This window comes from Apteryx rowi, unplaced genomic scaffold (genome assembly GCF_003343035.1).
Source record: "Apteryx rowi isolate R43461 unplaced genomic scaffold, aptRow1 scaffold_17, whole genome shotgun sequence".
Taxonomy (NCBI): domain Eukaryota; kingdom Metazoa; phylum Chordata; class Aves; order Apterygiformes; family Apterygidae; genus Apteryx; species Apteryx rowi.
Window position 1 is genome coordinate 884,885 of NW_020447974.1, and position 27,364 is coordinate 912,248.

At 36.4% G+C, this 27,364-nt stretch overlaps 1 protein-coding gene across 2 annotated transcripts; it reads right to left on the reverse strand.

Annotated features, from left to right (window-relative positions):
* Window positions 1–2,099: 2,099 nt before the first annotated feature.
* Window positions 2,100–27,279, reverse strand: LOC112963446 (tropomodulin-3). Of its 2 annotated transcripts, XM_026060496.1 has the most exons (10): window positions 27,088–27,277; window positions 20,522–20,708; window positions 18,958–19,114; window positions 12,036–12,158; window positions 11,321–11,410; window positions 10,683–10,813; window positions 9,400–9,507; window positions 7,955–8,098; window positions 7,472–7,616; window positions 2,100–5,222 (listed from the first exon to the last, which is right to left on the reverse strand). In XM_026060496.1, the coding sequence occupies exons 2-10, from the start codon at window positions 20,645–20,647 to the stop codon at window positions 5,191–5,193; spliced, it is 1,056 nt and encodes a 351-aa protein (XP_025916281.1). In that variant the 5' UTR covers window positions 20,648–20,708; window positions 27,088–27,277; the 3' UTR covers window positions 2,100–5,190. The 2 variants fall into 2 exon arrangements, with proteins under 2 accessions (XP_025916281.1, XP_025916282.1); XM_026060497.1 differs by lacking the exon at window positions 12,036–12,158 and having other exon boundaries at window positions 27,088–27,279.
* Window positions 27,280–27,364: the final 85 nt, after the last annotated feature.

The following is a 27,364-nucleotide window of genomic DNA, read 5'->3' on the forward strand; positions in this document are numbered from 1 at the left end:
GCCCCCGGCCGTGCTGCGGGCGTGTGAACAAGACGGAGAGCGACCGGTGGAGAAAGGCGGGGCCCGCGGCCGCCCCGGGCTACGGAGCAGAGCGGCGCGGCGCGTCCCCTCCCCTCCCCGCGTGCGAGCAGGCCCCGCCGCGGCAGCCGCTGCCTGCCCTTGGCTTCGGGGCAGAGAGCTCGCTTGAACGGTTGAATCTACCTTCTAAAGGTAAATTCGCTTTGCTGGTAGAGCCGTCGTATTTACACCGGTCATATTTACACACAGAATCGCAGAGGTTGGAAGGGACCTCTGGAGATCATCTAGTCCAACCCCCCTGCTCAAGCAGGGTCACCTAGAGCACGTTGCACAGGATCGCGTCCAGGCGTGTTTTGAATATCTCCAGAGAAGGAGACTCCACCACCTCTCTGGGCAACCTCTTCCAGTGCTCTGTCACCCTCAGTCACCGTCAGTCAAATGAGGGAAGAGCTGTCACTCACACTTTAAGCATGCTGTGGATTTAAAACTGACATTTCCCCCACTCCATATACTGATAATAAAGAAGTTATAAGAGGAATATGACCTTAGGAGCTGAGAAAAATAATTCCCATGGGACCACATTCCCTAGTCTCCCACAGCTCAGTACTGTTTATGACTGATTTTGCACATCGTCATAGCACACACRGCCAAGAAGGACTTCCAGTGATTATCCCCCAGCACTACAATTTTGCAGAATTCTGCTATTTCTTCTCCTCTCTTGCTCCCAGCAATACAGCATTTTGTTAGAGTGGTTGGAAGGCACCCTGTCCTCCGTGGCTCTGCACTTCCTTTACATGCCAGCCTTCGGAAAGGCTTTTCATCTTCAAATAATCCCCCTGCTCTGAGAAAAGTGAGAACTACAGCACAAAAGATGAAATGCATGTTTTAGTAGTTTTTATACAACACTTTCATAATCTAAAGCCTATAGAAGCAAAAGCAGCCTGGAATAAGCAAGTCAATTCGCATGGCAATCTTTGTGAAATTTGGCAGCAAAACAAAAATAAGATTTATGGGTTCAACTTTCTGTAGGTATCCAACCCATCAGCTGACTAGCTGATATTACTTTGCAAGTATTCTCTCCCCAAAATGTTAATGATCCTCCAGACCATGTTATTATAGACTTGGCTCCTGTTTGATTGACACTGACATTAGAGGGGACATGAGCACAAYATAACGATTTTTGAGGCATTTACAAGAATTTGGTTTAGTACRCACTTTTAAATGAGACACTTGGAGGACTCTTATCTACTTATATCTGTGAAAGAATTATTTTTCTTTCCCTCTATGCCTACACACTGTCAAATTTGGTTGAAATAAGACAGTTCAAAACTCAGAGAAGGGTGCACAAGTATTTAAGACTTGTTTTCAAAGAAAACACTGAGCTGTTGTAGTAAAATTTGTATTTTCCTGCAGCAAGAGCTGGGAATTGAAGGAGGAAACAGATTTAACACATTTTAGTAGAAATCTTTCGGGAGGAAGCAAAGTTAGGTCTAGTGAATGGCACAGACTTGCTCCACAAACACTTTTCTTGTTTCAGCGCCACAGAGATTACATCCGCAAGGACTACGAGGTTAGATACCTGTTTCCTACCACAGTCCCAGTCTCAACCGTCTCTAAGGGAGCAGCGGTGCTGGCAAGTGCGTTACGTGGAGAGGGGCAGTGGCTGTTGAGGCAGGGAGCTTCCCAGGGACCTCTCCTTAGGCAAGCCTATTTACAAGCATTTCAGCCAACTAGCAAAGCTCTTGTGGGGAATGGGTAGAAAATAGCAAACAACTCATGAACTGTCTTACTACCTAAGGCTGTACAAAGCAGCCTAAAATCTCACCCCATTTCTCGTTTACTTGCTTGTACGATTTGAATTAGATTGACAATATGCTCTCAGTCTTTTTATGGACTTTTACACATTCTTTTGTCAGATGCTACATGAAAATCAAATTCCAGGTCAGTAGCCCTTTACTTCCACAAGAATCATTTGGTAATCCACTTTCCCACTGGGGGGGGGAAAAAAAAGTTTGACAGATATGCATGGGTTAACTTTGTGCAAGTTCATGTACTATTAAAAAAACAGAACAATACAGAACTTTAATCATTCAAAAATTTTACTGTTTTACAATCTGACAGCATATAGTGCCAATATGCTAAAACACTCAATTCATATTTCCTCAAYGGAAATTTAAATTGAACACTTGCTCGTTTGTAGCTTACAAACAGTATTAAGCTGTAGAGAGAATGAGGCTATTTCTTTAAAACACAACAGTAAATAGATAATTCTTTTGGAATATAATTTGTTTTCATGCTTAAAGAGTGAAACCCAACATAATTAATAATGTGTAGTCATTTGACTCCTGCATTAAGCCTGGAAAATAATCTAAAAAAATAAAAAACACACACCATCTTTTCTGGAAAATGGACCTTGTGTTTATGGTAGCTGGCTATTAAAGTGATACCACTTCTGCACTCAGAAATGAAATCATACACAAGATCTCACTACACTTGAAACCATTAAATCAGAATATTCACTTTGCTTGTTGAGACTGTTTATGATTCCTGGCTAAAGACTGAATTCCTTCATTTATTCCAAAATGGGTGTACATCATAGGCACAAAAATAATTGTCGTAACTTCTCCATGCACCATGCCAAATGTCCTTCAATAATTCAGAGGGCCAGACCCTTCTGACTGAAAAAGCCAATTTTCTATGGTCAGTCTGTCAGATTTCTATCCTGGAAGTGCCAACAAGCAGTCAAATATTTAGCTGCTACCTACACAGCTAAGCCAATTAAAAGAGTTCCATTACTACCATCTGTGACAGGACACCTGAGAATTGCAACTTAAAAGCCTCTGACTTTGATTGGAGTATAGACCATTAAGCAGATAAACTTGATTTTAAAAGTAAAATAAAGAAGAGATTTTGGCTACCGTTTCCATAATCCAGACTTTCATTTTTCTCCTTCATCTTCAGGTAGGAGATAACTGCATAATCTTGTTAGATAATGACACAATAAATCATCATAGAAACACAGTATGTGAACAGATTTCATGAACGTGTAGCCCTTCAACAGATGAAGGAAGATATTACAGCCTGCTTTTTGACACAAAATGATTATGGTGCCTAGTAGATAAAACACCAAGCACAGCTTTAGACAACTCTGCACATGACATGTTTTGGCCATATTTATACAGCACTATTTGTAAAAACAGAACAAAAAAGAAAAAAAAAAAGCACAAAAACCACCCACTTAGTCCACTTAGCTTGTGAGTGTATGCATGCTATAAGAAGTTAAAATTCAAAACTGCATCTAAAAAAAGTCCTTGAAAATTTATATAAGCCAGAAATAAAAGAAGCCCTTTCTATTGTTATTCATCAGATCATTCTAGTTGCTTCAAATTTATAGTATGTAAAGTCTTTGGTTTTAATAGAATTAATTCCAGCTTGCTTTTCAGAGCCCACATTTATTTGGAATTAGTTAATAAAAGGCCAATTCTGAAACAAGAAAAGAAATGTCCTTCTATAATTATAAACCAGTTATTTACATCTTCATTGAAGGTACTATAATTTAAAATTCTCTGTACAGTTGCAATAAAATTGGAAGTCACCTCCAGAATAAAGTCTGTCTTTAAAGATCTAAAACATGATTTGCAGCAGAATACAACATGGGCACAGTGAGAGAGAATTGCTCTATTGAATTTTTATAGTATAAACATACAACCTAATGCAAAAATTTCAGTCCTTGACATTTTCTATACGTAAAATGCTCACTGTATTATGATTCTTTGATGAAGTCAGTTGAATTCTGTTGCTATAAATATAGCTGAGCAGTTCTTCAGAACGTTTCTGAATTTATGATCTCGTTAAAACATTGAGCAATCTAGTACAGTACAATCCAAATAAACTTACATCAAATAGCCTCTACATTTCATGTTATATCAAAGAAGTCCACTGTGATTGTGTACAGAAATTGAAGTGATTCTTGTTGCCATATTAGTTTGCTTAGATACAGAACTTTTTAAATATTTTAGTAAGTACTATGCGATATAGATTTGACACTGCATATTGGTTAATTTCTGCATGTCTTATGTAGTGTTTCAACATCGAGACATGAAGTAGAATAGAAAGATCCTTTCTTAAAAGTGTTACTTTACTGTTTTATAAAAACTGATAGATTTATATGAAGGATAATAGTTTAATGCAACAGGTTAAAAAAGGATTTTTCCATCTGCCACTTACTTAGGACACTAGTTTTACAGTTAAGGCTGCTTTTCCAATACATAATTATGCAGACTTTAACAAATGCATGTCCACTACTTCTAAAGAAATTGATACTATTTATCTATTTAGATAAGGATTTTTAAACAAAGAATATAAACTAAACAGTGATGATGAACATATGAACTCAGTCTAAAAACATGTCCAGTTTAGATACAGAGCAAGATACAGTTTTGTGACTTTAGAAATGACTAAAGATTTAGGTGCAATAGAAATACTGTCATGTTTGCAAGGCTCCTACTTTAATTTTTATTAGTCCCTCACAAATCTCTTGGGACAAGAGGTCCTTAACCAATTTATGTTTTGTTTGCTTTTTAAAGGGGTGTCTTTTAAACTTAATCACAGTATCAAGAATGAATCAAAAGAGCAGAACTACAAATAAGATAGTTGTGAAAGACTTCTCTTCAGTGCATATGAACAAGGCTGAGTAGCTCTACATAATGAGTCCAATTGTTGTGTGAAGAATCCCTTATCACTAAAGTATTGTTCTTAAGAATATACACATCCCTCCACGTAAATAAGCACGCCTAGATTTTCCAGCAAACATTTAAATTGGGTTATCTGCCCAGTGATCTTGAATGTCCCATTCTTTGACTACAGACAATTACTCCATTGATTTGTGTTTATATTTTTAGTGGAAAGCACAGCAGAGGTCTTGAAATACAAAAAAGTTTTTTTAAAAAACTACATTACAGAGACTGGTGCAGTTACTCTGTCTCAGTCTGAAAAACGTGATGCATACCACACAGAGTATTAATATAGCTTTGCTTTAAAAGGAGTGGGGTTTCCAGTCTTTTCCCTTCTAACCCAGGTAAATGAAGTCCAAGATTGCCAAAGCCCACAGTGAATGAGTGTGCCTCGAAGACCCTTGAAGTCTCAACACAGTTCTGGCAGCAACAAGATTTACTAGTTGTCTCCTTCAACCCTTCTCTTGCGAACTGTGATAGGAGAGAAAAGAGGATTTTACTATTTTTTAAAATCACTGAAACTACTTTAAGCACTTCTACAACATCAGTAGTTAAGGGAACCATGTTAGTGGTTCCCCACTTGTGTCTTAATTTCACTTAGTTCAACTTAAGATTATTAACACTTAGTATTATCCATCATTTAAATTTATGCTTTGGCAATGCTTATTGTTATTCATGACAATCATTTTACATTTGGTTAGCAGATTTAACAAGCTACACGATTTTATATTGTCAGTTTCTAGTGGTGGAGAATTAAGTTTACATGACTTCAAAAGAAACAATACAAGAGTTTCACAGTATACCTTAAGACTTACACATTTAGCAAAAAAACTCAGGATGTTATATTCAATAGCCTAAAAGCATTCCATTTATTAATAAAAATTATTCAATTGTCAGAAACTGCAAGAGCAACAAAAATTTTTGAATAAAATCACTAAAGCTCACATGCTGCTCAGTTAAAAATATGCAAGATTCACTGAATGACTGGAGTTTTGCTCAGTATTTGTAGCATTTTTGATTGATACTTTCTTTTTCCATAGCAAATTATGTTTCCTAGGGAAACAGAGGGAAAGCAGTTTTGTTTTTCCCTCCCTGTCAAGAAATGCTTTAAATAGTGTAAAATATAATCTGAGTAGGATAAACGGTTTTCAATTAATGCTTTAAGTCTCATATTTAAAACACTGAAGCTTGACTCTCTATAAAGCCCATGTATTACTTATTTTGAGAGAAACCCATAGACTTTTTAATCTCCATTTTAATCCAAATTGTTTTCTTCAGTGACAAGTTATTCATACCTATTTTCACCAAATTGCAAGAATGGATGGAAAAGATTCTAACTTTAGACTTCTCCAATCATGCAGTTAAAACCAATTTGTACACAGTTTCAGACAAACGAGAACAGGGAAGTAATACAACACAGTGTGAACAAGGTAGAAAGAGGTAGACTTTTTTTTTTTTTTTAAAGAAACGTACAAAGACAGAGAGGTGAGATTTTAAACATCTCAGTTTTCAGTGCTCAATACCCAACTGGGTATCAGAGTAACCTGTCTCTGTAGCTTCAGGGTTGGAGAGATGAAAAGGCATTTGCAGAAATTTTTACTTGCATACTCCAGACTAAGAAAGCAAGGAAAAAAGGCAAGATATCAGTAGAAACATAGATTTCCAACAGTCAAATGCTAAAATGAGAGTTTGCAAAAAGAGAAGCCTTAATGACAGGAGAAAGACACTTGAAACGTTATGACATAAAAAAAAATTTTGAAATCTATTTTGAGAAACAGTTACATAGAGTCTCTGTGCCTTCCTTCTCCCTCTATGATCTTAGCTATTACTCTCCCCCTTCTCTTTCAGAGCTGTTCTTTTCCACTTTGAACTTTACTCAGAGGGAAGCAGATCTTCAAATCAGACTCCAACTTCCCATGTCATTCGCTCTCATCTATTCCAGGACTACTAYTACTAAACTCCCTGGTCCATTTTCACACCAAAAAGATGTGAAATCCTTACAATGTTACAAAGCGTCTAAAGCCAAGAAGTTTAATTAAGCGGAGTTTTAAAAAGTAATTCTATTTAAATAGATTGACCATATTATCTGGTTATAGTAAAAAGCTTCAAATATTTCACATTATTATCTAAATGATTTCTGTTCACATGTGATATTATTAACCAATTTTCTGCTGTCCCATTTAGTTAAGCTCCAGCAAAGTTTTTTGCAGCCAGTTAAGATGTCACTGCTAGCAGCTACCTTTACCATAGAGGCAGGGAAGATAACTGTGCGTTAACAGAACTCTAAGGGAACAGGCAACCCAGTCCCAACCACTGCAGATGACAGACAATTCAGTCTCTGCATTCCAAATAAGACTGCGTGTATGTGCAGGGAGGAGAGCATCTCACACTAATAATTTCTAGTAGTGCTTTTAAGGAGCAATGAATTTTATCTGAATCAAAACTGAACGAYTGAAACGACCTCCCTTTTGCCACAACTTACCTGTAATTCAAGTGTTCTTCCTTGTTCTAGACTATACTAAAAAGTCCAAAACTCATACACTGAACACCCCATAACAAAATAAAAGAACACCACGCAGCAAACAGAAGAATAGGAGTAAAGCACAGAAGAAATCTGAAACATATTTACTCACATTTTGTTATCATTATTATGTCAGAAATGCAGAACAAAATCACCTGTAGAACCTGTGCCACATTCATTTAATAGTCACGGGTCTTACCCAAATCATTATTTTTTGTGATAGCTGCAGCTGCCCTGGCTCGAGGTCCCTGCTGTGTGAACTGGTATCCAAATTTAAGGATCTTGGTGTTTTCTTCAAGCATCTTGGCAATTTCCACTTCTGCAATTGTTCCCAACTGCTGCCTCTATTATAATAAAGGATATAAGACATTAGAAATTAGGTTTATTCACTCCTCACAAAAAAATATCAGAATACTTTCATCCTATTAGTCAGCAAGTATTAAACTGGAAAGCATAAGCTCGTAACACTTGCTTGTCCACTTAAAGCACCAGCAAGCACAGAAGTGACCAGGAATCAGCTTCAACTGGATGCTTATGAGACCCTTAAAGAYGATTATGCACGGGGTTACAGTATTTAAAAGCAAAATATTTTGGAAAGTTTATCACAAGCTACCATCTGAAAATATGCAGTCAATTAGGGTAGACAGTGCACAAATACTGATTTTACCCCCACCTCACTTACCTGGTTATCGATTTTGATCTCCATTAATGTTTCATTGTCTTTCAGTGCATCGACCAGTGCCAAAATTCCAACTCCAGTGATGAAATTTGATTCTATGTTTAAACTTTTTAACTTTGTGTTTACCTTCAACATATCTGCAAGAGCCTTGGAATGCAAGAAAGCATCATTAAAACTTTAAATTGTGCTACATTACATCAAACCGTGGGACAGACAGTGATAACTATTTGCACTAACTAGTTCAGTAGGAGCAACATGTAGAGTTACACTATGCATTTATGATTAAGTGTGCACTTATTATTTGAGACTGAAGTGAATGTTCAATTAGGCTTTATCTGCATCCCCCTGTTTAAAAGTACATGGTCAAGAAAAGGCCTGTCTTACTCTGTTACAAGCTAAAAACATACACAGAATATAAATTGTCTGAAATTAGCATATTGGACTAATTCCATTTTGTAGGCCTTCAGAGCATACAATGAGTAATGCAAGCTGCTAAGTGGTAAAAGGACAAAAAAGGGGGTTTAGACAACTGAAAGGAGAATTAGATATGGTTAATTTGTAAACAGGAGATTTGACTTTCAGAACGCTTCTGTCTGCTGATTTGGTTAAGTAGTAAAATTCAAAGCCTTAAAAAGCAATACTAATATGTACTTAAAAAGTACTTTAATGGAAATGGCAAATACCTGATCTTATTTCTGATAAAATAAGAGCAGGTAATTCCTGATGCTTACTATCATAACCTTTAATTTCATAACCATAACCTTTAATTTTTTTTTTGTATTAACTTAAAATGCGGAAAAAAAGACCTCTACACTTTATTACAAAATGTTTCAGTTCTACTGAAAAGGAATGTTTTAATTGACCCAGAACATAGCTTTCAAATGTTCATTTAATAGAATGTTTCAAACTTATTTCAATCTAGATACCCTTCACTAATATCATGCTTAATATACCATTGCTTTGGGCCAATCTCTGGTAGCAGGGAGATCAGAGAAATACATATTTTACAATTAAACTACAGTTAGTTGAAAAATATTATGAGTTTTTCAATTCTCAAGTGTGATTCTTATGTAAGTTTTGAACATACTACTGACTCATGGAATGAACATTGGTAAACCATTAGGAAGGAAGAAGAACAGGAAGGAGGTTAGCAAAATGACTTTAGGTGAAAAATCAGAAAGGGGTTGAAGAAAATCAAATCAATTCTCATTCATCTCATACATCTTATGCCTTGCTGCACATTTGTGAACTAGTAAGTATTTAACAACTGTGATACAACAAATGTTTGTTAAAAACAGAAAACGTACTTTATGATCTAACAGAAATTAACCATTTTCATCCCCAAATATTTAAACAGGATTCAGTTCCAGCCCTTACCAGTTTCTTTCCAGACTAACTTCCCTTGTTCCCCACTTAAACACATTAGCAAAAAAATCCATCTCACTTACAACAGCAACAGGATCATTACTTCGGGTGGCTGCAAGGCTAAAAGTCTTCACATGTGTGTTGGTTTCTAAGGCTTTTGCAAACTCTTTCAGTGTTGGAATTGGGATGTTCTTGAATTAAAAACAGCATTTTACATTCTTGAGATATTTATTATTATGTTTATTTTCCCCCCTTCAACATGTCCCATTATCTTATTCTTTTTACAGCTAAATACACTATAATATTAACTATCATTGGTCTCAAACAGTCTCACAGTAAAGGCCCAGATATGAGGCAGAGCTGTATGTAAGACTCAACAGCTGTTAAAGCCACCAATTCTATAAAACAAAGTCACCTCTACTATACATACATCATGGCCACAATAGAAGTGTTAAAAATGCTTTCTAGCTGACTTGGAACTGTTACTGAAAAGCAGAATTTACGCAAACTAACATTCTAACTATCAATATCAAATTAATCTCACACAATTCAAGAATTAGTCCTTTTTCTCATCAATATAACAAAAAAGATTTAAAGTGATGAAAGCAACAGAATGTCATCCTTTGTGTCCTACTAAAAATATTTCCAGACTATGCCAATTCACAGTTTGAAAATTCTGGCCATTTAGTAGCAACCAAGTGTAAAAGGAATAATGTTAGATAATTACATTAATTAGGATAGCAAATTTCTCAATTTATTATATTAGTGTACTTCTGTTACCTTTTTAGGCATTTATTTTGGCTGGTATTTCTCTCTACTGTACAATATTCTTAAACCACAAATTGTATTTTCTACCTTTAGTGTGAGCAGTAAATAGCCTGGGTTAACATTTTGTTCTTTACATTGTAAGTCAAAATGTTGTAGTGCTGTTTTCATTCATGTAAATAAATAAAAGTTTTAGGTGTGTTTAAAAACCACAACTGTTACATTTATGAGCAGAAATGCCCTTAATTGCTGACAGCTCTTTTGTACAAGAATCAAAAGGATGTTAGGTACAAGTATGACTTTGTTTGCAATAGCTGTAACTGAGAATATATTCATCCATAAAGAACAAAGGACTCAAAGAAATAGTTAACTCTATGATGAAGTTCCGAGACATTTTAAATACACATTTGGCAAAAGATACCAAAATGGCTTATCAGTTTACTTTCAGGTTTCTGATTTGAGATTGCACACATTGCAACATTTAGGCTTACTTTAAGTATGGCAGCCTTTCTGTTATCAGACTGTCTTACAGAATTTCACAACTTAAAGCATCTTTTACTGAGAAAAGGCAGCATATTTATTGTAGACTTAAGGTAACTACCTTAATATTATTTAGATTAACTTCAACAAGATGGGAATCGTTATCTTTAATCCTTTGCAATGTCTCCTCCACATTTGTGGGATTTGGTGGTTCATCAAAAACAGGCAACATTTTTTCACCTTTTACTATATCTGAAAAGTAAGACACACAATTGAAATCAAACAGGTCACATGTATTTGCATAGCAAGTAATACACACACTAAATATTAACTGTATTTAAACATCATTTGATCAGTCTTTACATCTCCCCCACTCAAAAACATACCATCCTCTCCTGACCATATTTTCATAAAGTTCAATTCTTTTCCAAAGGCCTTCACAGCCTCATTCTGCTTTTCTCGCGCACCAGTTCTTTTCAGAAAGCACACAGGAATAGAATTACAAACACACACACAAATGGGCTTACACTCACTTTTACCCCAAAGTGGATTAACTGCAGAATAGATTTTAGTATAGATAAAGGTATTTTACGTCCACCCTTGCCATAACTCAACCAGTAATGTTATAGACATGCATGTTTCCAATTCAAAACTGAACACTATCAAGAACGCTAGTACAACAGAAAGTAATTAATGCTATAGTAACGACTATGTGCAGTACAAAGAACTCATTTATTTAGCACTTGCATAAATACTTACTTGAGAAGTTGTCTTTGCCAACCCCATTACTGCTTCCTACTACATCACAGAACTGATTGTTTGTTATCAAGTTGGACATTCCCAGTATAGCTGGAAAAAAAAAAAGACAGAACAATCTACTGTTCCTGGCCAATTCAGCTCAGAAGCAGAGTTCCTTTAAAAAAACAACAGATCGGTGTAAAACACCAGATCATCAGTAAAATAATCCATTTAATCTCTTAATAACTTAAAAGTAGAAATAAATTTCATTAAATACAGACTTTTTAGTTGCCTTCCACCTAGAAAGGCTGTCAACCTCACCAGGTTCAGGCATCATAGTTATAAGTGCAAATCAGTCATGATATTATAATGCACAAAACTCTTGATTGAAACTTCAGGAGTCCAGTTCTACAAAGCACATAGCAACACATTCTTGCAGGTAAGAAAAAGCAGTAGCGTACACATAAYAAAAACCCCTCAGTCTGAAGGATGAACTTAAGACATTTGATTTTCAGACTCAAAACCTATCAGCAGGTTAATTATTTTGGCCTGCTAAAAGCTAGCACAAATCCACAACGATGTGCTACGAGTGAATTGGCACATAACATGATCTAGTTTCTACCACAACTACAACTTCATATAGTCAAGYTTCAGATGACAAATATATCATAACATTAATTATAAGATCATTCTTGTCTGAATATGCACCCGCCCATTCACATTTTAAAAAGCTAACCTGCAAGGTCACATAATTCTGTGTCTGTGGCACTTGTCAAGGCTTCCTCCAATTCTGGATCAAGAGATATTTTTTCTTCTGTATAAGACTGTACAGGCTTTTGTTTGGGGATAAATATTTTCCCTGGAGTAAAGGAAAATGAAAAGTCTGATATTACTTTGTATTATATAACTATTTATCCTTAAACTTTCCTATACTTATGGAATACATGATACGTTTAGTAAATCTGGAGAACAAGAGCAGCAGGAACAACATAAAGCAATGAGGTTTCTTCTGTTTGTCCTTGAAAGTCAGAGATGAGAAAAGGGCATAAACAGGAGTCCCATGTTACTTAAAATTCCAGACTTGGAGTCAGGATATAGACTCCTGAAATCTTATTTGTTTCTTTGAAGTATTAGAAAGCATTATACAAGCCTACATTATAAATTTTAAACACCCTAGAAAACGCGCCTGTAAAGAAAATTCAGTATTGCTAGAAAACAATGACTGATAGGCTTAACTGCATCAATGGAGAAAGGCACCCAGGCAGAGCTGTAATTTGAATATGTCAGATAAGTGGGATATCCAAGAATCATCTAAAAATATGGACCAGAATATTCACTGCAATTTTACAGCATACCTTCTACTTCTGATTTTGGATGTTAACTGAATTTTAAAGAAAAAAAAAGGGATGTCTGACCTGTTTAAGAAAACCAAAGTTTGTGAGTAGCAGAAAACAAGATACTAGATTCGTATTCTAACACAAATTGCCAAAGAGGCTATTTTCTAAACTGTAGAAAGCCATAGAAGATACTTGACCTATAGAAAGGTCACACAAGATTCAATGAGGGGAAAAAAAGAGCAGTAGTAATATCACATTCTGCAACAACCTTTTAGCTATTACAGACAGATAATGGGAAAAGTTATTTTAGGGGACATGCATTATAAATAGAAGTCTGGAAAGGTAGCATAATTTCTGCTGAAAAGTTAGCGTAAGAACCAGAAAATGAGAGAGTTACTCTAACAGTTATTCTTGAAACAGTTCAGATTGAATGATTTAGGGCAAGCTTATCAGAACAAAAAAGTCTACAGCAGCATAAAATTGACAAGAGGCAACATATGCTTAGTTCCAGGGCAAATTAACATGGTATACAGAAAGCTTTGGTACTGTTTGACAGAACTAAATCCCTTTGAGATAAGTGATTCATGCAACTAGAAAATCGTTAATCTAATTTTAAGTTATTCGAACTTTTTGCATGTAGTTAAAGATTGAGAAAAATGAGAGAAAGATTGAGAGAAATACTACATTTTTAATACATACATACACATATATGTACGTGTATATATATGCGCATGCACACACACAGGTCTAATGACGTTAATAAGATGCAATTTACTAGACCAAATTAAAACACAGTAGATCTTGGCTGTTGGTATGTCTGTAAAACACCTGATGTATCAGTCAACATTAGCACTCAGCTTCTTTGCCTTAGCTGTTAGAAGATAGAGAACTGTGGGAAATTGGTTCCAACTTTCTTTAACTATCTTCCAAGGTAGGAAGTGTCAATAATCTTCCTATAAAGTCTCAGTGGTAATTCAGCAACCCATCTTCCATATTCCTCTCTAAGGACATTCAGATGCACATACAAATGAATCATTCCAGCTCATTCCAATTACCCGATGACAGTAGCCATCACATACCAGAATCAGACTAGCTGGTCACAAGCCAGAAGCCTAAGAAATTTCCTTCATGTTGGATACAAGTGTATCTTGTTACATGTTTGGACTAAGACTAAGTTTAGCATTCTTAAATACCTCCTAGTGACAAGAAACTTTATAGGCATGTTTCAGTTTTAATTCTGGGAAATTCAGACAAATCAGGATTTTGGTTTCAACATTTCTGGAAACCAGCATCTGAAAATACATTCCAGGTTCTACAGCAAAAACATAACAAAAATCCATCCACCTTTTCTCTCTCCCCCCAAATTTCCATCTTAGATTACAATAGTTTGTGGACCATTTTCATTTTAAAGGAAATTATGTATTACTGTTAGCACAATTAGATAGAAGCATATCAATTTTTTCTCCTTAACAACACAGTATGACGACAAAGATTTGTTGCTAGCAACACAGTATTTTTGTTCTTGGGTTGCTATCACTTTGGAAAGTTGTATAAATGGTCATTATCCATATTTAGAACCAGAAACTAAATCTCCTTATGTAACTGTTCTGACTTACAAACAGTAGCTGAAACCAGCTGAAATGCATTACCACAGATACCACCATTTTGATGGACAGTGCAAAATAAACTGTTTGTGGTGATTCAAGATTAACAGAAGACCTTCATAAGTGGAAGGCCTGGGTGAAAAACATACAAGATTACTTTGATATAATTGATACAGTACTTTGGTTACAGTACCCAAATTTTATTTTGCCAGTATCACTTAAAGGGGCAAGAATAACTTTCATCTTAAATTGTAATTTACAGAAGAGATGAGAGAATTTGTTTGACCAGGTTTTCATTAACCTCTGAAACACTCAGAACAGACACACACAATCTAATGCCTTTCACTGTCTATATTTCCATTGTTTTTCCCTCAGTAATACAACTATCAAGCAAAGTGAGGATTTCAGACTACGAGGAGGGAGAAGAGAAGGTAACAGTGAGGTCTGAGCATCTGAGCCTTTATTCATATTGTCCTGATCTGCAACATCGGTGTATTTCACACACTTTTTTTTCCTTAAAGTTGGCTTCTTCTATGAACTACATGATTTCTTTCCAGAAATCCACAAAACCCTGCATACCTTAAGAACTTAAAGAGTATCTCAGTCATGCATTTTTATAACCAGTCTTGTCAAAAAAAAGTCCTACACTTGTATAGACATAAAAGAACATGAATTATAATCAAATTTTGTCTATTCTGAGATCATCTGTGCACACAGTTTCCAAAAGAATTTTACTTATTGTTGATAAGTTTTCTCATCCATGTTCAAGATGAAGTAAGGATTTATCCTATGCAAGAAAGCACGCAAAAGTAAATTGGGTATAGATTTGTAGCAACAAGTGCCTATATAGCACCTTAAGAAAGCATACTTCCTAAAAACGTGTTAAAAGGCATTTTTTGATATTGGAGATATTTTCTACCTGTGCTCTTCCGTCCTCCAAGAAAACCCTATCACCTTCTGTGATTACTTTGAGTTACTTAAATCAAGAGTTCTCATATTTTCAGAGTGCAGAACACATTCAAAGGCAGTCTTGGAGTGCATGTTTGGAGATACTTTTCAGTGCATATGTTACAGTACAGTGTCAACATCTAAAAGGCAGCACAGGAATCTGCTTTTAGCAGTATTGTGGGATCTTTCCTCACACAATTTTAACTTTGCTTCTTCTAAGCCTCTTCTGTTCATTTTAGAAAGAAGTCCAAGAAGTAATCCACTCATCCATCTTCATTTCACCATTAATGCTTTAGTTACACTAACGCTTCAGGCTTATCTCTGTGAACAATTAAAAAAAACCACCACACAACCAAACCTCACCACCCTTTTCCTCCTTTCAAATCCATTCAGCTACCGACTCCTGTGCTGTGCCCTACCCTACCACAAGCATTTGKGCAGCAGGCAGGAAGTGGGTGAAAGCAACTGATCTCAATTAAAAGCAACTTTTAAACAATGTATTTATTATACCAGGTTAGCTTCAACTTGGAGCAGTTACCGGTCTGGTTCACCACACAGCCCCTACAAATAAAAACTACTTTTTCTATTGTCAACTTCAGCAATTCTTAAATTCACAGGTTAGGAACCTCAGTTTCTAAAAGTTTGCTTCTGAAAAGAGTTCATACTTGTTTGAATCTTAAAATAAGTTAATAAAAATAAAAAAGCAGAAGGATAAAGTATATAGCAATTTCTTCATCCAAACAAACATAAACATCAGTTAGCACACTTAACATCATAGACTTCAAGCCAACACTGCAGCCTTTACTAAAGCAAAAATGTTAAAGGCTGCTTCCCTCCAGCAGTGTTAACTACAGCCAACTCCAGTCACGTCAGCTGGGTCAGTAGCAGTTTTTGTTATAAAACAGGTAACACCCATGTTTATATAATCTCTCATTTACTAGTTTTATCTCACCCTAGCCCAGAGTTCAGAGATTTACAACTCATACACGAAAGCAGCTGTCTCTCCCTGCTCCCCACTTCCAGGTAATGAACAAATACTTTAAAGAATAAGACCTCTGTGTCTTAGGAGACAATGATCTAAACTCAAGGCCTGTTTCCAAGACAGGTTTGGGATTCCCCCCCCCCTTACTATTGCAAGTTAAAAAAAAAAAAAAAAAAACCACAACGTACACATCTGTACAGTCCATAAGACAAATAGCTTTCTTGGCCCTGAAGTGGAACATTTCCAAATATCAGGGATTTGATCACATGAAGAAACATGATATTCTGGTTATTTTTAAGCCAAGAAGGATACTACAAATTTCAAACAATACAATATAAAGAGGCAAATTTCAGAGATGTTTACATAGTAGTTTCTGTAATAATTATATATTCTGATCTTTTATGCCTTTAGCTACTACATTAAATGATGCACATCTTGGGGTTAATTCTAAAACAGGCCTTCCTTGCAATAAAATGAACTGAGTTCTGAATCACACACGACTGCGCTGTTCAAAAGCCAGAAAAGCTGGATCATGTCTACTGAAAGGTACTAGACATTACATATAGAATGATAATATCTAAGATAAGATTGAAAGTCTTGCAAAAGTCAAATCATTTAGCATATACACATGCTTCTATATTGTTAGTACTATTCTTACACCCATGAAAGCACAATCCAGCGCTCATTCAAGCTGGCTGCTTGCTGGCAGAGCAGAACACAGTCTAAAATCAATTTTGCAGTATTCTATTTGCGGAAAAGGAATCCAGTGTCACCTGAGGACAACTGAATACAATCTCCTATTAGCAGTGACTCCAAGAATAAGAACAAAGAGCAATACTTGGCATATTCTATATGTCTTACGCTCAGTGAAGAGATTTCATCAATCCAGAACATAAAACCCACAATTCATCAATCACTAATTCTTACTATGAGACAGACCGAGGTTCATCAACTCACTTCTGAGTACAAATTAACACCGATTTTTTAAATTCAACTGACAAGCAACTTCCCCAGTGTCACACTGCAGAGCCTGTACTATTTTTTGTTATCTGTTTACAGAACATGTAGCAGTGAGTTAGAAAACTGTTTTACATTAAGGCTAGTAGAACATGTTATTTTGTTCCAGTGCTCTTGTATGGAGAATGTCAGTTCGACAAGTTGTTTCTTCAAAGCTCCTACAAGATCTTAACTTCATTTCACAGCACATAATATACATTTTCCTTTAAAGACCAGTGATTGTTTGAAAAGCAAACAGAGAATACAACATCCCAAATTCTGCTGCAAAAAAAGCAAACAGTAATTTAGATCAACACAAGCCAACTGTGCAGGTCAATCCCAAAAAGCTCTAGACAGGTGACTACAATTTTAGCCTGACAATACCTTCTGGCTGAAATAGCAGGAAAAAAATTGTTAAAGCTGAAAACACTATATGAAAAGCAAATCTACATAGAACAAGCTTATTTTAGTAAGAATGCAGATGGAGAGTCTGAAGGAAAATGGCATGATTAGAAGAGCACAAAACATTGAAATACAAAGCTTAGTTTATATAATATTTTGCTAATTCCTTGCACTCCACAGCACAAAGTACATTATAAAGGTTAGATGTGCTTTTGTCCCACATTAAGCATGATAATTCTCATATGTTGCTGTCCAAAGAGACATGAGGAGCCTATGTGATTTGCTCAGATGTATGGAATACACTTCAGAGCAACAGAACCCCAAGCTTAAGTCTAGCTTCACCATTTAGATAAAAGATCCTTCTCTTGCAAGTGTCTTGCAAAATTCTTATTACATCTTTATGTAAAGAGATTGAGACAAAACTAGTTTTGTTGAAGATACCATATTTTTCTAAATGGCATTTCATGAGAAAGTTGGTTTCATGGATGTCTTGGCCTGAATTATTTCTCAGGCAACAATGGTTTACTGTATGGTTCAACACTTAATTGGAACAGAATGTGACTTAAGGCCTTAAATCTTGTTTAAAAGCATGGGGGGGGTGTTTTTGTTGTTGTTTGGGGGGGGTTATACACAGCATTCTTTTAGAAACTAGATCAGGCACTGGAAAATGCAATATAAGAATTCAGGGGTCAGGGAGAAGACTAAAATCCAAAACAAAGATTTAAAATAGCAGACCTTAGTAATGTGTCCACTCTATTAGGTCAACTTTTCCAAGCTTTTTGTACCACAAACCATTGCCAGATTTCAAAGCTTCTTGCAGTGTTAATTATGTAATTATTTGTAATTATTAACTAATAATAATGATGCAATCTTATTAAAACCTTTCAGCAAAGATATTAGAAAGACAACATGACTGCATAGACCACTTACCTGGCCTTACTGACCTGCAGCATCTTTGATTATTTGGTATCTACCATGGTAAATCATTCTACTGCTATATTTTAAATTCAACATAGTATTACAAATGCTACTGTTTGTCCTCAGCAGCCCAGAGCAAAAGCCACAGACACAAGAGCATCTGTTATTATTGATACTAATCAGGCAGCTCTTACATTGGGGATACAGTCCCCATCAGAACTTTGCAACCTTTGATAAAGTCTTTCAGTCTTATTTCCTTCCCACAGTATGTGCAAATGTGCACCAAACCCAGCACCACAACGCACTTGAACAGGAAGTAGTCTGCCTCTGCACAGCAGCACTCATTGGGAAATGCCACCAGCTAAAAAGCATTAGAGCTGCCACTCCTTCAATAAACTTTGGTTCAGAGGAGTTCTGGCTGGTCCACTTCACATATTTCATAACCACCTACAGAGAGAAGGGTGTTATTACCTTTCTTTTCTCTTGTAAAAGGCACATAATCTTCCCTGTCTTTGTGCTCAAGAGCCTGCTTCTCCAAATATGCAAGGAGTCGTTCCCTGTCAAAAGGACCTGAAGCCTTTTTAGCAGTCTGGTCTTTCTGTCGGAAGCCTGCAGGCAGAAGTGCATTCTACAAAACAAAATGGAGCAAACAAATGCAGCTTTAAACAGTTTTAGTGAACACCTGTTTAGATCAATTCCCCCCTCCCTGAGGTTCAAACCCAATACATCATACTTTTTAGGCAATCTTGAATTCCTTGACAACTTTTTTTGGGGGGGTATCTATTCTTCAGATACCAGTGATTTAGAGTATACTGCACTCTCAGCAGAACTGAAGCAATTCTTTCTTAAGCACAACAGCTCCCAGCACTAGACTTGCTAGTTACTTTGCATTTCTTTTCCAGAATGAACTGTTTAGATGGGAAGGAGTAAATAAAACTCACCTGTTTACAGTTAAGACATACAGTAAGAAGGCTGCTTCTTCCACCACTAATGTCCATATGTTTCCATGTCTTGAGGACAATTGCCTATTCTATTCTCATTCAGTTAGCAACACAGAGATGTATTTCTACTTTTGAGGGTAACTCAAGGTTTTTTGCTACTATAATCCTGTTTCAGTTTGGGGGGATGAAAATCGGGGTGGGGGGGAAGGATATGCATACCAAAAGAACAGAACATGAGGAATTACAGACTGTCATAAAAAATGACCAACCGCTTTTGCCAGTTCTCTTTGGTTAAAATATCTATAAAGCCAAAGCCAATTAGCATCAGGAATATCTTGCCATGCAACAAAATAGGTGACCATAAAATTTTTACAGTGATCATTGAATATCAAGCTTAACCTTAACCTGGTCCTATTAAAGCAAGGGCAGAGAAAGATTCAGAAGGTGAAAATATCAGAAGATGAAAACTCAGAATTTAGCTGTAATATCAGTGGAGGATATAACTCAGCTCTTCATAACAGAAAGCTAAAATATTAATTATGCAATACCCTATGTTGACATAATTGTTTAGGAACAGAGTATTTGCCTCCTCTTTGCAAAGTCAGGAAGAGAACAGGAGCAGATGTAGGCTATGAGATATGGGACCAGAAACCTAGAAGACTTTAATACCTCCCTCCCCTCAAACTGCAACAGTAGAAGCAACAAAATAAGAAGGGGATACAAAAGGGTTGTTTACCATACAACACTGGAAACAGGAAAGTTAAACCGGTCTTTCTAAATAAACTTTCTTTTCAAGAATGTCGCTAACAATAATTTTTCATTTATAAATAATTCCCAAAGAGCTTCTCCTGACAGTCCGCTTCGCTGTTTTCCTCTACTGCAGTCGCATTCATGTTGCAAAAGGAAATAACCACTTGAGACATCACATACACATATATTTTTTTGAGCAATATCATTAGCAGATTAGGAGAAAACTCTGTACAAAAGTATACCAACTACAAGCCGAATTCAAGCAAAAAAAAAAAAGGCTCAAGTTACATCAGACTGGTTTCTAAACATAACAAAAAACAGAACTTCTCTTGGCTAATACCTACCTCAGGGTCAAGATCATCCAAAACAGTTTCCAGTTGTTTCAATTCTTCATCTGACAGTTTGCCAAGAATTTCATCCTCATCAAGATCTTTGTATTTGTCCAAGTCCTTTCGAAATGGGAGTGTCATGACTTGGGCAGTAGGAAGTTGCTCCAACACTCCAAAACCCAAATCTTTTTCTTAATCAGATCTACAGAAAGTTTTTAGAAGAAATAGGCACAGTTCAGGTAAATGTCCCAGTTATAAGTGTCTTCAACTTCCAAATGCATTTCTAAAAGGAAAGCTTTTACATCCAGTATTTATATTTATTATTCTACAATCAAAAGAGTACTAGAAAGCTCTCTATGCCTTGCTTCTTCACTGGCAAGAATCCTGTCCTGCCATGCCCTTTGCGATTAATTAAAAAAAAAAAAAAAAAACTAGTTAAGTTAAGCTATATATATTTTTATAGACTAATGCCAATGCCTAGTTTCTTTAATCAGAATTCCAAGGTGTTCCCACAGAGCAAGGTAGACTGAGGGGAAACCACAAAAAATTATACCTAGTATTTCTGAGCCCAGCTTACTGCCATCAGTTTTTACAGATACTGAAGTCAAACAAACAGTTAAGATCCTTTGTATGTATTGTTGCTGCTGCTGTTTAAGGTCAATTTTACAAACTGACTAAGAAAGATACAGTATAGGAGAACTACACTACAAACACGTGAACTAGGTAATAAGTAAGGACATGAGTCAGTAATAACTACAGAGGAAATAAAGGCTGTTTGCCTCCTGAGTTAATTATATCACTACAATGGAAGTCACATTTTGTTCTGTCAGATGAAAATTAAAATACCTTGATGGAAGGCCTAGGAAACATACTTACTTCCTAAGTAACTGCGGTCCACTCAATCCTACCCTATTCTTCTTTATTTCCCAGCTGACCAACAGAGGGCAAAGATGAAGAGAATCAAAAATTCACCATCAAAAATACAGAACAGACTGAATAGCTGCTCACTAAGTGTTGTATTTAGAAGAAAATCAGAGTCCTTCAAAAGACTTAAGTCTGTAGTACTTCTTGCTTACAAAGAGAGCATAGGCAACCTTGATTCTGATAGTCAAAAGTTTTGAGCATTTGATTTAGAAAAACACACAGTTTATGACTACAACGTTTAAGCACACAGATTCATTTCTCTCATTTTTCTGTAAGAAATTCTTGGATTTACCTTTTCCTCAGCCAAAATTTTGCTTCCAGTTGAACACACGAAGAAAAAGGTAACTTGAATGATCCTCTACAAATGAGGAAGAGCGCCCATGATGTATTTCCAGAGCAAAAGCTAGACCCACACTTTCAGGTTTATTACCCTCTCTAACCTTTTTCTTGGTTCCAATAAAAATACTCAACACAGAAGTCAGGCATACAGCAAAAATTATTTGTTCCATGGAGCCAAAGGTCCAGTTCAGATGCTCACATCATATACACTACACATTACTTCATATCTGAAGTTAGGCTATACTTCAACTATACTTTGAAAACAGATCAACCTAAGGTTACTGCCTCTTAAAAAAAAAAAAAAAAAAAAAGGAAAGCTGTATTTACATGCCATGTTATATCATAGGATCCTGCTTACAGGATTCCTTGATCTCAGTTGTTTACAGACAGAAAGGTCTCCCTTTGAATACTGCCTGTCATAGTTATATACTGTGATATTTTAATTCAGAGACACTGAACAGACATGAGCATACAAAGGTCCATCCATAGTATTCAATCAAGTTTGCTTGTAAAGTAAATGTGGTAAATGTGGTAAAAGTTTAAATGTGGAGTTAGCAATGTATTTCAGTTACTTTCAGGATGTTTCTTTATGAAAAATATTAATGATATTAAGACTAGAACTTATTTGTAAACCACAGTTGACATTGATAGGACATAATTCTAAAACTAAACTACCAAGCTTAGGTTAAGGTCTCTAAAATTAAAAAAAAAAAAAAGGAATTCTCAATTTTATGTTAAATTATGTCAAGAGAACAGTGTCTGGCTTACCCTGGGTTAAAGCCAACCATGTTGAAAGAGCTTTGACCTTTAACAAGAGGCCACAGACAAGAAGGTCAGAAACAGAATTTACTAGACACAGAAAAAGTAGAGTAGCATACCTATGTTTTTCAAAGCAATGTTCCAAAAGTAATCACACCACATGCTACAGTTTTCATAATCTTGTGGTCTTTCTGTTTCTAGAGATGCACAATAGCTGAAGAACAATCAGATTATAGCTGCAGTGGATGCCAYACAATCTGCATGCAAACTTCTGATTCCTAGAGCCTTAATGTCTTCCCCTTCCTTACAATTTAAACCATTACACGCTATCATAAAACATTTCCTGCAGCCAGTTACACAGCATTGTTCGTGACCAAGCTGCACAGTCTGAATCCTAAATCAACATACTGTTATTTTCCATGTTTCTGCATGTCCATTTACATTCAAATACTAAAAGCTACAGCTTTAAATGGTAATTATAAGGAACAGAATAGTTAGCATACTGCAGAATAATGCTCCCATTACTCAGATGAAGAGTACTACTACATGCCTGCATAACCATACCTTGCATGCAGGTAGGCTACACTTCCTTTCTATTAACAGCTGAGAAATGCAGTCACCCGCAAATAACTACCTTTTACTTACTGCATTTATATCTTTTACACTGGAAAAACTACTCATCTTTTATAATACATTAATGTTCAGGTCACAGCCCTTGGTCTCACTTGTCTTTATCATAGGATCAACGTATTTGCTTCAAATGCTGTTTTGGCTGACTTGATAGCACCATTATTTGCATGTCATATCACAAGATGAGTTTTGAAGTGTTAAAAACAATTAGGTCATCTAAGACTTGAACTTCTAAAAAAGCAGAAATGCCAGTACAACTCTCYGAAGATGAAATTTCAGTCTTTCCATCCATTTGCAAAATTCAGAGAGGACCTGGAGTCCAGTCACTATATATTTAGCTGTAACAGCTGGATTAGTAAGTAGACTAGAATACTCATGCAAAAAAAAGTGAAAAATAAATAAGGATAGCAAAAATATCACTAATTTTGTAACTGAGTCTTCTCCTTAGCAACAAAATAGAATCATTTGGGCATGGTAAATTTAAAAGAGGCCACAGAATGAGTTAAGAACCCAATTTCTAATATTATCAATCAGAACTGAACTATTTTTAAAATACAATAGAAAACTTAACATGAGACACCTTTAAAAAGTTATGACTGTAACATTGCTTAGCACATCTGTATTACACAGGAATTGCTTGGCAATGACTTTCAGATCATTCCCTACATTAAAAAAAAATAAGGCATATAAAACATGCACATATAACATTCTAAAAATCAGGTTTTAAAAAAGGCGTCAAGAATTCTCATTGCCCAAATAGGGCATAATGGCCAGCTGACGCTATAGTCTCATCAAACAAAACCCTTCACTTCCTATTAAACACATTAAGACCATACTTTTTAAACTGACATTCTCATTTGCTTTCCATCAGTCACTGTAACAGTGTAGTGTGGAGAAAAAAATACATGCATAATTTAATTAAGTACAAAATCTTGGAAGGAACAGTGAAGTTATTTAGATTGTAAAATATTTGTGGCACATCTTACTGCAAAATAGTAAACAAAAACTAATAATTTCAACTTTACAAATACTTTACCCTTTTTATGAGCAGAGCTAATTTTCTTCTAAGTATCTTTCTTACCTTTAACATGCATAACGTTTTAATGGTAAAAGTCAAAAGGACTAATATTCTTTCTTTAACTCTTGGGAAATATCTTACCCACAGGAAACTACAGTCTTATTAAAGTCCACTGTAAATGGTTTCCGTAACTTGGATTCTAAAATAGAAGTGACATCATGAAAAACAAACTGAGCTGGTTTTGGCCAGCATGTTCACAGAGTTCACTTTAATCTCATGTGTTACTTTAGCATCTTCTTCCAATCAGCCTCTCGATGAACCTTAACTGGCGAAGGGGGGTCCGCAGGCAGAGTTTAGCAGCATTCCTGCATCCATCAAAGCCCTGAAACAGTTCCAGATGCTTAATGGAGCCTAATCTAAGCTTTTCCCCAGGGAAGTCCTACAATGCCAACAATTTTAAGTTTCACTGTGCAAGATCATACATAAATAACTGTTTATGAACACTGTATTTACATTTGAAAGTTATCTTTATTTAACAAAACCAGAAGAAATATTACTGAAGAGACATATGGGCACTATTACAGTAATTCCAACAAGTTTCTTATGATGCTTTTGTAATATCTTACAATACCTCTGCTGAACAGTCCAACGGTGGTTTTCTTATCAGAAAGTTCTTAAGAACTAACCTGACCCTTCCAAATTTCCAGCTTGAGGTATGACACCTAACACTGGTCCTGTTGACTACTGCGTTAGCGCACGTTCACCAGAAGTCTGAGGCTTTGTATAAACAGTAGGTGGCATCTCATCTTTGCCTACAYTTTCTCTCAGAGTAAGGCATTTCTTCCAGGCAGTAAGAAATGGCTATTCCAGGCTATTTTCCTACATAAACAAACTCAAGGCTTCATTCTGTTCTAAGAAATAATTCACTAAGTTTTATACATGGCAAACTGTGCTTTCCCAATTTGAGACTTGTCAATGCAGAGGATTAAGATGGACAGACAGCTAGTGCAGAACAACTAAAAGAACAACAAAGAATAAAGAGGTATTTGCCAATGTACTTGTTAATGGGAGAATCCATTTCCAGGTCCTGCTAGCTTTTCCTCTATATTAGAAGACGCTTGGGAAGCAAAGAAAGTTTGCTTTGCTGTTTTATACTTCCTGTACACCACTACACAGAATTACGACACAGTTATCTTGCTAGTAGGATGCACTGAGTGATGACTAAGTTGTCAAGTTAGTTTTGTCCAATAAAAACTTATTTCTATATGCCTATTCTCGAAGAACAATCATCCACACTACAAGACTGTATAAATATAACCATATGTTCTGGTAAACAACAGAGGTGACAGATTCAAGAACCTGAATTGTGGTGTGGAAGTGACACCTCGTGAAAAGGGTATGCAGAGAGTACTTCAGCACAACCATCTTAAAGACACTTCCAGACTTGCTCATCAAACTAGCTGCAGGGCAGCTATTATGATCACAAATAAATACAGGGATTGGACAGGAGAACAGAAAAATAAGCACCTCAGAAAAATTTTGAAGAGGCTTGCTACACTTTTCCTATAACAGCTAAAAATCCCAGTTACCGCAGTTACTGACTGCCCCGAGGAAACAGAAGTTCCTCCAGCAGAAATCTTTGCTCCAATTATCTGTTCCCGCTCACATACACACAAAGCAACACCACTGGATCAGGCATTACAAAAGGTCTAGAATAAGGATTATAAATAAATAAATWGACTACAATTTTTTTCAGACAATGCCTGGATTTTCTTTAACAGATATGGACCACCCATAGAAACAGATACATGATATCTATTCTTCAAGGAACTGCCCGGGGACATTTCAGTTAATAAGCAACCCCAGATATGAGCTATCTGAACATTCATAAAAACATTCAGACACTTGCATTCATTAGAAAAGTGGCAAAATGTACAAGCCTAGAACAGAACAATAGAAGAAATTCACTTTATTCAGTTTGTGTTGCTTGTTTCTTGTTGTCTTTCATCTAGAACATCTGAAGCTGGGTGTCTGCAGTCATCTAAGTATTCTAAATTTGTATTTAATACTTTAACATGTGCAAGAGAAGCAAAGGGGTAAACTTCCAAGTACTAGCCAATTTCAAATTCTCCACTGCCTCARTTACTGTCTTTCAACATCTGCAAATCTAACATGCTAGCAAAACATTAGAATATATTAAGCATACTATAGCAAATTTAAAGCATATAGTAACTTCTCTAGAACAGCATTTATTTTCAACACACAATTTGCATCTACCCCGCAAAGAAGCAGGCAGATAAGCTTTCAGTATTGGCCTCCAAAAGTTATGTGCAAGATKCTCTAGAAGTATAGGAAAACAAGTACATAGACATGCAAAGGGGCCTTCTGGGCCTTGGTCATTTCTCAGTGCAAACATACCTTTCTAACAGGCCTATTTCCTGTTTGAACGTAGTCTCATGAGAGAAGTTCTCATTACCGGAAGACTTTTATGTTAGTGCTACGTAGAGTACATACCCTTCTCTCAACCATGGATATACCGGAAAAACATTCTTTGGTAATTGTCATTAACACGCATGATTTATAAGTTGTAGAAAGCAAGCTGAAAGAATTATGCTAACAGATCTACAGGCAAAATTTTTAACGTTACAGTTTTTAGATTTCATGGTGAAGTTGGGTGCTGGCTATGAAAAAAATCACAAATATCCTCTGTCTGAATACCCACCAAATACCCACTGAACTCCGCTCAATTTCTCTACATTCAGGTTCTGAACCCACAAAGTCATTTTAACTGTTACCAACAGAAAAACTGAACTGCTCAGGAGTTAGTTTTCCACTGTAAATATAAAACCCCCGTCCTATACACTTTAGCTTTCCACGGAGACAGTTTTGACCTTTTCACTCAAACACTCGCCTGACTTTTAATTCCATTTGCGCAGCAACACATCGGCCACCTGCAGCCCAGATGCAACTGCCCAGCGTAGGCGCGCGCGGCACGGGCTCCGCAGCGAGGACGGGGGCCGCGGGGGGAAACAAGCAAATATACAAACAAAACCCGCAGAGGAGGGCTGCGGAGCGCTGCTGAATCCTCGTTACCAGAAAAAACGGCGTTCGCGGGAGGCGGCGCCCCGCGGAGCCGCGGGGAGCCGGGGCCGGGCCGGCGGCACCGCCCTGAGGCGAGGCCGGGCCGG